The sequence below is a fragment of the Agelaius phoeniceus genome, chromosome 1 (assembly GCF_051311805.1).
Source record: "Agelaius phoeniceus isolate bAgePho1 chromosome 1, bAgePho1.hap1, whole genome shotgun sequence".
Lineage (NCBI taxonomy): Eukaryota > Metazoa > Chordata > Aves > Passeriformes > Icteridae > Agelaius > Agelaius phoeniceus.
In genome coordinates this window covers 51,007,087-51,019,565 of record NC_135265.1, presented here as the reverse complement: position 1 = coordinate 51,019,565, position 12,479 = coordinate 51,007,087, and the positions used below count along the sequence as shown (strand labels likewise).

Sequence of the window (12,479 nt, the reverse complement as noted above, 5' to 3'; positions counted from 1 at the left end):
TATCTTTATTTGCCAATTTTCTTCGCTCTCCCTTTTAAAAGAAGAATAACTTTCTTTTAAAGAATTAGGAATACTTCTATCCACAAGAACAAAAGTTTGCAAGCAAAGAAGCATTCTTGTGGCGGTTTTCAAAAATTCTGAATAGATAATAGTCAAAGTACACAGTAGCCATATTGACAATGTCATCAGCTGCCTCAGAATAAGAGAAAAAGTCTGCTAATAGGTCCTTATTTTACAGTCCTGTGGACAGACAACTTTTGAGAAACTATTCAAGCCTGACAGTGAAGAGATCTGAGGCAGTTCTTTAAAGCAAAATTAAAGGAAAATTATACACACACGCTTGAAAATAGACTTGAACACAACATACAATTTAAGTACTGGAGAGGTTTTACTCTAATTCCTACTTTGCCTGGGTTTGTAGGCAGAACCGCTGAAGTTATGAAACATAATAACTATAGAATATAAATCCCAATATTTCCGGGTGGGACGTGCCTGGCCACGTCTGACCCTTGCTGCTGGACCAAAGGCGGCAGCTGTGGTGTTTCACCCCAGAGATACCTTTGGCCGGCTGGATGCTGCAGCTGGGCACTCGGAACAAATCCAGGCATAGTAGGAACTCAGTTTACCTCTGGTGGAAAAGGTTCAGGCGACGGTGAAGAGTAACAGGACAGGATTCTATAATAGAGTCTTAATCCAGAGTTTTATTCCAGGATGGTAGACCTCTGAAACAGCTCCCAATAGAACCCCGCCGCATGGTCTCGTCTCCTTTTAAGCCCCGGGGACAGGGGGAGGGGAAGGGACAGGTGAGGGCCAACCAGGTGTGAGGAGGGGAAGGTTCAAGGGATAAAGACACTTGGACAGGCCAATGAGCCCAGACCTGAGGGGCATCTTTGGAACTTCTGCCAACCACACGACGCCCTTGCTGGAATGTTAAGATTGATGGACAGCTCTTAGCAGGAGGGCAAAGGGGGAGGGGAAAGGTTGGCACACCTGAAATGGCCATCACACTGCAACAAATAACATTAAAACTAAATATCTTTATTTCTGTAACAGCAAGCTCTGGCTTGTACAGATTTTGTGCCTTGTAAAGTGTGAAAGGACAAACAGAATAAATTCATGGCTTATAAAAGGCAGTTTATTCAATAAGTTAAATTATTTTATTCAGCAGAGAACAAAAAGAACAACAGCTTTTCAATTTTTTTCTTTTAGAAGTAGCCAATTTTGAAAAAATCAATTATATAATAAATTTGTGTTGAAAGTACATTTTCTGTAAAAACTATTCCTATGTATTCAATTTTCTTAAAAATGCTGTCAAGTCAATCTGATATAACCTTGTGAAAATCTATTAGGTCATGTACAAAAATATTTCACACTATTTATCAGCATTTTTAGTGATAATGAACATGGATTTTACCCCAATTTTATAGCCTTGATGAATAAGAGTTTTATAATAGTGCATTATCAATTCAACCTAAGCAGAAACCACAGCTGTTCTGGAACACTTAGACCCTAACTGGGCACCCAAGATCTTTGAAGGAAATTAAAAGGGAGCTCTGACTTTTTTATTTTGTGTGTAGGAAAACCAAATTAAATTGAACTCTTGGTTGTCTTTACTTCTGTCTGGTATTCTCATTTGTGAATGCTGTAATTGATAATCCTTTCTTTTTTAACCCTTTCATCTGATCTCTTGCCACCAGAATAGAATTTGCAGCCCAAAGATATTTAAACTAAATTTCAATAAGAAAGTCGTAATTATAGTACTTTATTAAAATAATTTATATATTATTAATCACACTCAACATTCAGTAATAGTTATCAATTATATATTTGCCAAGGATGACCTGAAGGAATGACTAGTAGGGCTTAATGGAAATTCATAAAATTTCTAAACATGGTTTTAATCATACACTATAAACAGAGCACTGTAGGGCTTACTAAAGATTCATTTCTGTTGGAACCCAGGACATCCCTCTGGCTGCCCTGGAGGACTTAGGACCCTGACAGGGGGCTCAGAGACCTTGGCACGGAGTCAAAGACACGTGTGCCTTTGATTTTAGCCCTTGGAAAAAACTACCAACTTTGTATGAAGATGTACAAGCCACAAGAGTTTGAGTAGAATGTTAGTGAATTTATCACAGGGTAGAAAAGTAGAATTTTGGGGTGTTTAGAACGGGGGTTCAGAAGACAAGATGGAGGGATTTGGGTGTACCTTGTCCTTCCTCTTTTTTCTTCTTAGCCTCTATCTCCGGTATGATGGTGGCACTTTTGGATTGGTTTAGAGTAGAAACAGACTGTCTAACATAGGTGATAGGTATTGGAAAATTATTGTAAATAATGTACTCATAGTTGTTAGTACAAAAAACTAACACTGCCTCAGGGGCATGCAGTGTGCCTTAACCTGACCTGCTGGACAGACCTCGGCAGGTGGAGAAAGAATGTTACAGATAACAGAAAATAAACAACCTTGAGAATGAGAGCCAAGGAATTCTGACTCCTTCTTCAAATGCAGGGCTGGGAAAAAGAGACTTTCTAACACCTCGGGGTCATCTCAACACCAGAGACCTCGTCACATTTCTTTTCAGCCATAAAATGTCACATGGCTCTTACCCACAGCATTTTTAGTTCATTGCAAGAATTGATTGCCTCTCAAAATCAAAACAAAAATTTAGACTTCTCCACCATTTTTTTATCAAAATGCTTATTCCTTAAAAAAAAAATTTAAAAAGTGTAAACTAGAAGGCTGCAGGGTGCAAAGATTAATACAATTGGTTGAGGGTCTGCTGATGAAGTCAAGAAGTTTGACTTCTAAAAGTCAAACTCCTACTCAAGTTAGAAGGAACTGAATAGGCCTATAAATTCAGAAAGATGAATAGATGATAAAAAGATGACTTAGCAGTGCACATTTCTATTTGATATAACCCTGTACTCTTTGGGAAGCGTAAATGAACCTGTTTACAAAGACTGCAAACAGATTGTGGACACCTCCTGCTTGCTATTTCAGCTGCTACCGAGGTCTCCTTCTCGTTCGACGTGGGAAACGGGCCGGTGGAAATCGTGGTGAGATCTCCCAACCCGCTCAACGATGACCAATGGCACCGGGTCAATGCCGAGAGGAACGTCAAGCAGGCCAGCCTGCAGGTGGACCAGCTTCCCCTGGAGGTCCAGAAAGCTCCAACAGAAGGACACACGCGGCTGGAATTGTACAGCCAGCTCTATGTCGGTAAGGCACAGAGGAGGCAGCCAGGCTTTGCTCTCACGGTGCTGAACATTCTTTGCCTGGTGTCTTGCCAGCAGCAGTTAGTGAATGTAGAAAGTTGTGTTCCTCAAGTGTTTGTGGGACAGCAAAGGGGGGAAAAAGAAAAAGGAAAAAAAAAGGACAAATGTGCCCATAATTACAGAAATACAAAGATCAACTAAGAGAAAAATATTGTGCATTAGGAACTTGTCCTTTTTGTCTCTCTCCACCTGCATCTCCTGGCTGAAAGTGCCTCCAGCAGATTGCAGTGCCAAACTCCTTTTTTGCTAAGAGTCTTTTCCCAGACACACAAACACTTTTTCACCACAGAAGTGAAAATTTCTGTAGAGTTCTTGCCAGGACTGCATGTGCCTGCAGTGCCCATCCTAGCCTCGGCAGCACTTCCAGGCTCTCTAGATTTGATCATTGGCCATACTTTTGCATTCACAGCTCTCACTGCAGTCTTCTCCCTTTAATCCTCTGGGCTATTTATTCATTTGATGTATGAAAGCACCACACAGTGTTACACAAATGCATTCCCTGGAACCAAGTTAGTCCAGCTGCTTTCTGGAGCTACTGGTTTCTACTACATTTGGGGCAGGCTATTCCAGCAGCATTTGTATTTCTCCAACTGTGACCCACAGGGCTGCAAAGTGCTGACATGCCAAGTGCCATTAGCTGGAACCAGAACTGCATGAAATGTTGAGCAAAGAAGCACTTTCATACCTCTCTAGATATCTGTCACAAGAGAAGAAGGAAGTGAAAAGAGAAAAAAATTATCTTTTTTCCCCATGTTAGCCAGCATTCAACAACTCAAATGAAATAAAAATTATGTTTAAAGCCTTCATTGCCATAGTAATCAGCCCAGTGTCACTGCAAACTGTGTATAATGTGTCACCAGATGTGCAGGTGTTATTTACAAGCTCAGATTCTCCTTTGCTGCTGTGATCCTAGAAATGGCAATTTGAAAATAAGCTGAAAGATAAAGTTTGTTTAAAAGAGGAGCACTTAACCTTTAAAAAATACCAAGCCTTTTGCTGTAAACAGGAAGAGATGGAATTTTTTTTCCTAGCCTGAGTTCTTTGAAAATTGTTGATAATGATGATTTTATTTGTTAGTTTTGAATTGACTGTAACACCAGCAATGTTTTGAAATATATAGTACCTTTATTGCCAAAAAAACAAATGTCATCATCTGCACCAGATTTTTTTTCTTTCTGAATTACATCTATTTCATATAACTTGGTGAGTGGAGCACACATACCAGAGAATAGCTTTAAACCTGGGGTCAGACCTAGAATGGACTTGAGTTGGAGTGCCCAGAATGAATACCTGAATATTGGGGCCCTGGAGGGTAATGCTGAACAGGAATTGTTTTGGTGCCTCCTTTTCCATTTTCTGTAGAATAAATATCTATTCTTTGGGTGAGCAAGAAGGACTGAAGGGTGATGACTTTGTGTCCTAGGGGCTAGGACAGTGACTGAGAGGGCAAAGAAGGTTTTTCATCACTGCAGTATATAAGAGTGTACGTGACAGTGATCACAGGGGTCTTAGGATGAGGGAAGAGACAAGGATCTGACTCCATGTTTCAGAAGGCTTGACTTATTATTTTATTATATATATTATATTAAAACTATACTAAAAGAATAGAAGAAAGGATTTCATCAGAAGGCCAGCTAAGAATAGAAAAAGAAGGAATGATAACAAAAGCTTGTGGCTCAGACAGAGTCTGAGCCAGCTCACTGTGATTGGCCATTAATTAGAAACAACCACATGAGACCAATGACAGATCCACCTGCTGCATGCCACAGCAGCAGATAATCATTGTTTACATTTTGCTCCTGAGGCCTCTCAGCTTCTCAGGGGAAAAAATCATAAGGAAAGGATTTTTCATAAAATATCATGGCTACAAGTGTACATAGAATGGAAGCACACCAGAACACCCTCTGCCATGTGCACTCAGCAGAGACCAATCCTTGCCTGCTGCTACTCCAAATCATCCAGTTACTGGTACTTGGTTTGAAGCAGCCCTCTCTGGTTTGTATTTAGTTTTCTTTCCCACTCAGGTAAATATCAGTCTCTGTGCTCTGTGGTGATGAGTATTCAGATCTCCTCAGGGACTCTCTGGCACCTGCAGCACTGCAGTAATCAAAGAGAGGAGAGATGAGCAGAAAAGATGCCAGCACTCATTGTTATTTACTCACATTTTTTAGTTTGGGTTTTTTTGGTTGCTGTTTCTAATCCAGCCTCAGATAAGACTTACCTAGCTGAAATCACATTTTTTCAGGGAGTGTTTACTTGGGGTGAAAAAGGACAGTTCTTATTACCTACTATAAAAAACCAACTCAACCCAGCTTGTCAAATGTAGTTTTTCAGTGTTCCATCCTCCAGTCTATGCTCTGATAAGTAAATAGTATACATGATATTTCTTGGAAATCGATGTGAATATTTCCTATTGTAACCGAGACTGGAGATTTGACTCCTTTTTTTTTTTGCTCATTGTGACTTTGAAAAGTGTAACACTCCATAGCATATTACGTGAAATAAACACGGGCAGGAGACCTTTCTCCTTTTTAAGGCCTTTATTAAAAGTGACCAGCTCAGGGGGGGAAGAACCAATGGCTCCACTCTCACACCGCCACTGCTCCCAGGGATGACTCAGAGGAGAAAGTGCACAGCTTTGTCCACTGGTCTGTGAGCAGAGCTGAGGGTCCCATCCTCACAAGAGCATTGAGAAATTCCCTTACTCTTTAGTTCAACATTCAAGGGCCTCTGTCTAGCCGGCATCTTTTGAGCTTAGGGTGAGAGGTAAAAAGGCATTGGTGGATACTGGATTCTGTTCCTCATGTCCACTCATCACTTTGATTCATCAATTTTGTGTTGGCTCATTGTTTTAGGGGTGTTTGGCTAGGTTTGGTGAGGGGTCTCTACCGTTTCATGCTGGATCTGATGTCATTTGCATGTCGACTCAATATCCCTTCCCCTTCACCATCTGGGTGTCATCCTCCAGGAAGCAGCAGGGGGCCACTCAACAAAAGAGGAATTCTTAACCAACAGGTAGTTAACGAAAAACGACCGGTGATTACAATAACAAACAGAACTCCACCCTGGCAGCAACTGGCCCAACCTGTTAACTCTGCAACCTTTAAAAAAAAATGGGCCGCTGTCCTACTCATAACATTATGGCATTATTACTAGTACCCACCGTTACTAACCATTAGGAGAGAAAGGCTACACCTTAGCAGTTGAGCCAAGCTTATTTCTTCCACTCTTATCTTTAAAAACATTGAAGTTGAAATGAAAGGAAATCTTCCAGGGCTAGAATCTCAAATGTCTAATTAGTATAAAGCAAGCATTGATAAAAAACTACTATTTATGCTTGCTAATGGTATGATATCAAAGGGCCTGGCTTCACTGAAATATCTCATTTATTGTCATTAGTACAAGACAATTATAAAGAAGTTACCACAGGATATTTCATGTGAAGCAACAGAAATAAAACCCATTCAGTGCTGTCTCACAGTCCAACGTTCCCTCTCAGGTGCTGCAGGAGGCCAGCGAGGATTCCTGGGCTGCATTCGCTCCCTGAGGATGAACGGGGTGACGCTGGACCTGGAGGAGAGAGCCAAGGTCACGCCCGGGGTGAAGCCTGGCTGCTCTGGCCACTGCACCAGCTATGGCATGTACTGTGCCAACGGGGGCAAATGCGTGGAGAAATACAATGGCTACTCCTGTGACTGCTCCAGAACTGCCTACGATGGGCCATTCTGCATAAAAGGTAAATACTGGGCCATTCTGCATAAAAGGTAAATGCCTTGTGCAGGAGGCAGAGTTGGGGGGGAACTATTTGCCCGAGGGGGAAAAAACCACAATGGAATTGATGCTTCAGCTTCATTAAATAAACAAGTAAATCCTGTTTAATACTTCTTGCTAACAATTCAAACTGTACACCCATGTGTATACTTAAATGTGGTTATTTAAAACCACACCTCTTATGAGGACTATGCGTTACCTGTTTAAATCAAATAGCACAAGAACAAAATGCATCAGGAATGCCTGTAGTAGTAGCAGGTCTGGCAGAGGGTATTCCTTAGTCTTGAACTGCATAACTATAAATTCCAATAAGCACAATGTCATGGTAACTTCTTTAGAAGAAAAACATGGATTTAAACAAAAGCTGCCCAGTCATTTAGACATGTAGGTATGACATTTGGGTTGAATATCTCATATATTGGGAGGCCAGCGTTTGCTTAAAAATTTTATCTGTCCATAAGTAGATCAAGTCTTTTAGTACCTCAAACTGGGTTAGGGATTGAACCTGCTGGGATAAGGGAAGGCACAGAGCTCTCACATTTATGTAAGTCCTTTGGAAATGCTTAATATATGTTCTGGAATTTCAAAAGCAATGATTATAAGAGAACAATGTACTGTGGATGCACAGGTCTGCATGAGAAAGAAAGTTGAGGAGCAAGGAAAAGCAGGATCCAACAACTCAAAAATTGAGAAGAAAAGTACAAATTTCTTTTTTCTTGTTTGACTGTCCAATCCACTTCTTTTCCTAATAATTTTAAAAGCTTTCTCAAAGTTTTAGATAAAAATGTGAAGGCTCTTCTCATCAGTATCCCTGATGTTAAAGAAACCTGTAGCCTCATAAAGTGCTCCTCTGCTTTTATATTCCTCTCTGAACCAGGAATCCTGCCAGCAGCCTAAGTCACCAGACACCAGAGTCCCCTCATGAAGCTAATTTGGCAGTAGGGGACAGTACCTGGCATTTGATATTCTGGTTTTCAACTCTTTCTCAGGGATTTTTTCCAATTCAAAATCTGAGAATTATTTTGCAAATACCCTTACCCTGCTCTCTTTTAGCCACATTTATAGGAAGCATAAAGTTTATAGCAAAAATAGGCAGTCTTTTTACCTGATGCTGTGTTGTGGACTGCATTTCCTCCCCACACACTTCAGCCACTTTCATTTATATCTATGTTCACTTTTATTTCATTTTGTCACAGAAATCTTTGTCCATTGCTGATGTTGCTCACATACTTGACCATCCTCTTCTAAAAGCCAAGGGATTGTTTTCATATCACCAAATATTCACATCACCAGATGTGGACGAATCTCTGGCATGATTATTTTTTAAATTCCAATAAATATGATGTATTTCTAGTACAGCAGAAGGGAAGCAGCTGCTTCTCTAGGTAATGGCTTCCACTGTGCTTGCATGCAGGAATTTCATCAGCTTTCACCATGCTGTGCTGCTTCAAAAGCAAACTATTAAACATGTCCATTCAGTTCAGGACTGTTCATACAGCAGCTCCTCAGAATGTGAATACAGTAATTTCAGTTAATTTAGCAAATTATTTGTCATGAATAATGGTAATGCATATTTAGTATTTCTGTTCACTAATGCAGTTGTATGGTAAGGGAAAAAACCTGTTCAGGCTGGAATTAGGTCAATCTCTTACAGATCATGTGTTGACATTAAAAAAAAAAAAAAGAGGGGGAAAAGAAAAGATAATTAAAGATAATTATCATTACTATGCCATATTCACTGAATTCACTTCATAGCTTTTTCCATATTGCCAGGACTCATCACATTGACTTTTATTTGTGAGGGGTTTGTTCCTGTTATGGATAGGAAGGCCCCAACCTTCCACCAAAACTAGCTCTAAGTTAAAGCATTTATTTTTTTCCTGGATGTGGAGCAAACAGAACAAAAACATACCATTAATATAATAATAATTGGGAATAATTAAGCACCTAGCACAGGCAAACCCTGGTTTTGGCTGGCCTGTAAGCACTTCCATACCAATGGCAGTAATATTATATATGTTATACTCTTCTCCTTATCATGTCCCGGTGCAGCCGAGGGCCCAGAGCTCTGACAGGGATAATTTGGGCATGCAGTGAAATTTGCTGTGAGCTGGTGCTCATGCAGAAGTACTCTTGTTAGAGCAGGGATGGCTGTGCCATACGGTGTTGGGCCATTTAAACATGACATCAGATCTCTGCTTTCAATATCAAATCTGTTCCAGGCTAAAAAGGGCTCTCTAAATCCTTTAGATCTTATGTACAAGGTTTAAATTGCCAATTTCCTATCTGTTGTGCTGAAGACTGCTGTACTCATCTAGAATATCCCCAAGTGTGATTTAGTGCACGTGAGTTCATGAGGCTTCCCTACAGAAAAAACAATGGGATCCTGGGGAAAAAGCTAGAGGATAAATTACACAAAACAGACTGGGGGCATCCTATGATTGAAATAATTGTAAAATCTCTGTAACAAACAATGCTGATAATGAGGTCTTTGGAAGAATTCATTTACAACCCACTACATTTACATTGTCAATTTAACTTGCATTATGCCTTTTAAATCAAGTAAAGCACTGGAACAACTTATGTGTGTTGTCAAGCTTCCTAGACTTGGGAAAGAGGGGAGTCCTACATTTTCTTTCTAATAGCAGCTCCTGGAATCTTGTACTGTGTCCTCTTGGCCTATGAGACAAGATTGAATGTGTTTTCTAGAAACAAAGGGCAAATATACATAACAACTGCAATATAAGTAATGGCAAAACAGCTAAGTATGTTTTAGTTTAAAAATATATTTTTAAAATTTATAAAAAATTTGAAAGGTTTTGGAAATTTGGAAAACATTTTCTGTAAAATAAAATGATGTCTAAATTATATTTTAATTGATTTTGATGAAGCGATTGTAATTCTTATATTTCAATCCATTTTTTCATTAATACTTTGACACTTTCCCCTCTGTAGAAGCCCTGAAACATCTATGAAAATGTTTTCAAATACTGTATGATCTGTTTTCAATGAATGACAGAGTTGAATACTGCTCTGTCACTTTTATAACCTGCACCACAGTGTGCTGTTTGTTTATATAATGCTAGGTAAGTCACGGTCACTAGGAATTCCCATTGGCTGCCAAAAAATAACATGGTTAGTGCTTTTCAGGATAGACTAGGACTAGATTTCATTATTTCACTCCTCTCAGTAAATATTCCAGGCCAAATAGATCTGTTGATTTGATAATCAGTAGTGCCTGACATCCCGTTCAAACCAATATGAGATATTACCAAAAAAATATGCCACTCAGCTGAAGTGAAAGGTGGCACAAGACTTCTCTTCCCACTGATTTTCTTTTGCCACAGAAAACTTTCCTTATCCAAAGGCTTCATTTTGATATTGAAATCACTTGGCTGCAGTGAACTTCGTGGGGTTGGTTACACACTGAAAGTGCTAGCAGAGGAGATGGGAAAATTGAAGGAAAGAAACCATTGCTATAAGGAAATCACCATACAGGGGTTCATGGGTAATAAACACACTTCACAACAAAAGCAGGCCTCTCATGTTGTGGATTCTTTCACTGATGAAATCTGTCCTGAGAGTCTCTGACTGATGACTGACAAGAAATTGCATTGTCTCCAGCCTTATTAGCAGCACACCACAATGTGAATGATGTTGTAGTGGTCTGGAAATTACACTATTTTTTTACAAGGACAAAAAAGAAGTATGAAAATGCAGTCTGACATCTATTTTAACTGTGTTTTTGTTTTGTATTTGAGGCATATGCAATTGGTTTTACTTCTTTCATTGCTCAGAGAAATTGCTCTGAGGAATAGCTGAAGTGCTCCTGCCATCCTGCAGATTGCTTTCTGACCTTTCCCTGTCCTTTGTTTAAGCATAAATTCTCTTTTTTTTCCTCTCCCACATCTGTCTTATCATCATAAAAGCATTTCTGAGAAAACAATTCATTTTTGTTCCTCTAAAAAACAAACTCCTCCCTTTAAATAAAAAATAAAAATAAAAAGCAAAGGTCAAATGCAGGGCATGTGGCAGCATTCTGATGTGGGACATACCCCAGGGAGAAAGCATTCCTCCATTTCCTGAAATGCAGTGGAACAACAGTTAAAGAAGAAATTACACCCATCAGGAGTGAGGCCAAAAAGGAAAAATTTTTTTTTAATTAAATAGCTGGTGCTATGACTCATGTGCCTTCAGGTATGCTGGAAGGGTAAATTCAAAGCTTTCCAGTTTCTCTGCAGTTACTCAATTTGCATTAATAAACAGCAAGGGGATGCTACACTCTTTTTTCTTTTCTCCTTTGGAGTAAAGCTCAGATTCTCAGTGTGAATCCTTGCAATCCTTACAACAATGCCCGAAATGAGCTCCTTCGTGTTTGTTTTTATGTTTGTATGAACCCTGAAAGCACTTACAAGTAGTATTGTCACAGTCAGCTTTCCTTCTTTTCCTGCTCCCTTCTGTGTCTCAAAGAGGAAAGAACAGCTTTTCCCTAGGCTGAGGGGATGCAAGGCACATCAGGAGGCAGCAGCTCTGCACCCTTCCAGACTCTCAGACTGACACCTGACCAACTCCAAATTCTGCCCTGGTTAGACTCATTCAATTCCCTTTATTTGGCAAAACATTGCATTGTTTTGCTGAAAGCAATGGTGAGGTGATTGTTAGACTGTTTTAAGGTAACTTCTTAGTTTTCATAGTTCAGAATCACAGAACCCAGAAAATCAAGGCAACATTCCCTCTCAGACCCCAAAAAATTCTGCTGTTTTCAACATGATTGTGATCTGTTAGCAGAAAGTTACATGAGAAGTTTCCCTCTGGTTGTTAATGTTAAGCTCCCACTTTGGTAAGTCTGAATGCTGCAGTCAGGCTTTTTTACCTGTAGGACTCTGATTTTAACCTCTTTTGAGTAAATATATATACTCACAAAAAAAATATATATACTTTCTAAAGCTATTCCATTCTTCAGTTCTGTCAATATTGCCTTTTTAAACATTCACAGTTATGCTCTAGGGCTTTGAAAGTTGCACTTCAGTGCAACAATTCTTTCATTAAAAAAAAAAACAACAATGTTTTTCTTTTTAAAGAAAACCTTCCCAATAGTACTTACATATCTTAAAGAGATATCAACCTGGTTATAAACTGATTATCAACCTGACTATATTATTGCTAGCTCACTTATCATCCATAATAAACTACTTATAATAAGCACAAATTCCTTATTTTATGCACAGAAAAAAATAAATCAAGGGAATAAGTTTAAAAGAAAACTAATTAGTCCTGGCTCAGAAAATGGGATGAACTTTCTTGGTCAGAAAACTAAAATAGGCCTGCTTTAGTGTCATGGCTCACTGAATGCAGATGTTTTGTGAAAATTAAGTAGAGCAGCCTCAGCAACATCGGTGGCTGCTGTGTCCCTGTGCAAAGGCAGCTGAGAG

The 12,479-nt window shown here is 39.4% G+C and overlaps 1 protein-coding gene across 1 annotated transcript in view; it reads left to right on the top strand.

Annotated features, from left to right (window-relative positions):
* The window catches only part of CNTNAP2 (contactin associated protein 2), a 1,030,166-nt gene that overhangs the window by 931,521 nt on the left and 86,166 nt on the right, over positions 1–12,479 (top strand). Inside the window, exons 17-18 of the mRNA XM_054654380.2 lie at positions 3,002–3,220; positions 6,776–7,012. Of these exons, the coding sequence (XP_054510355.2) occupies positions 3,002–3,220; positions 6,776–7,012 (456 nt within the window). The remainder of the gene's footprint in view (positions 1–3,001; positions 3,221–6,775; positions 7,013–12,479) is intronic.